Source organism: Plectropomus leopardus, unplaced genomic scaffold (assembly GCF_008729295.1).
Source record: "Plectropomus leopardus isolate mb unplaced genomic scaffold, YSFRI_Pleo_2.0 unplaced_scaffold20245, whole genome shotgun sequence".
In the NCBI taxonomy this organism is placed as follows: Eukaryota; Metazoa; Chordata; class Actinopteri; order Perciformes; family Serranidae; genus Plectropomus; species Plectropomus leopardus.
Window position 1 is genome coordinate 1 of NW_024621879.1, and position 1292 is coordinate 1292.

Genomic DNA, 1292 nt, shown 5'->3' on the forward strand with positions numbered 1-1292 from the left:
CAAAACTCTGTCTTTCTCCAGGCTGTGTATGACCTGACGTGGGAGATGCTTCAGGAGATCTTTGCAGAGGACCCCAACACTGATCAGCCTCAGTGGGTCAAACCACGTCGAGTCAAGTCCTCCTTCTTCCACAGAGTAAAAACAACAGGAGACCTCACCAAAATCCAGGTACAGTACTGCAAGATGGTCCCCTGCAACAACAAGAAAATGCGCTATATTAATGTGTCTGTATATTCTAATTGCTTTACCTTTAAAGTTTGCTAGACTAGTTAGACTATAGTTGGTTTGTTTCTTATCTTCCAAAGTGACTGGAAGAGTAAACAAACTTCACAGTTTGGTTTTGTTAGGTCACCTCACTTATCTGCTAATTTTATGGATTGTTGTGATAAAGTCCTCACTGTCTTAAAATTCAAATGCAGTGTAATGCCCTTTACACACCTGATGACATGATATTTTTCTAACATTGTGTACTAGGAACTCATCTCAGCAGAAGTACTGAAACTGTACGGTTTGACAAAAGATCACAACCAGAAGACTGACTGGCAGAAGATGCTCAAGTTTGGCAGAAAGAAGCGAGACAGAGTTGATCACATTCTGGTAGGTCCCATCCCATTATCTAAATATTATCGAAATCGAAATATGGCCAAGTGCAATATCCAAACTGCAGTTCCAATTTTCAGATAAAGATAAAGTGTGTCACAACATGCCATTATCAATATAGATGAAGTATTGTGGTGCTACAGAGATGCTTCGTCTACAAATCATATTCCAGACAGAAGGAAACATGCTGGTTTGGTACAGACCTCAACACAAATCATCATTTTTATTTATCGTTTATATGCAAAAATTACAATTTCCACTAAAATGTGACTGATGTCACAAATAAAAATGTATTTCAAAATAATGATTGAATAAGTGAACAATGATTTTATCTAAGTTTTTGTATGTTGTAGAGCCCTAGTTCATATATGATTTGAACATAGACAACATAGACATGAAGTGGACATAGACAATACTTTTTGCTTTAACTTATCATTATGGAGTAAACGTTGATTGTACACTGTAATGCAATTCTTCTGCCCACCTGTGGGTACAATTTTTTTACCATTGTCCCGTTGATAGGTTGTTGTTTTTTTAATTCAGATAACAACAGAATCAAATTGTTTATTTACTGTAGATGGCAACAGCAGTTCTACAAAATGTTTGTAATTTAAATTTGGTTACATTTAAGTTAAGGATTACAGCCTTTATTTTTATTTATTTATTTTTCAGTTATAAAGAAGTAGAACTCT

The 1292-nt window shown here is 35.4% G+C and overlaps 1 protein-coding gene across 1 annotated transcript; it reads left to right on the forward strand.

The window, feature by feature from the left end:
- Nucleotides 1–25: 25 nt before the first annotated feature.
- On the forward strand, nucleotides 26–597 carry LOC121965500 (centrosome-associated protein 350-like; the record flags this gene model as incomplete). The annotated part of the gene is made up of 2 exons (XM_042515639.1): nucleotides 26–168; nucleotides 475–597. Coding segments are annotated over exons 1-2 (246 nt in total), but the record flags the coding sequence as incomplete, so codon positions are not given.
- Between the last annotated feature and the right edge of the window lie 695 nt (nucleotides 598–1292).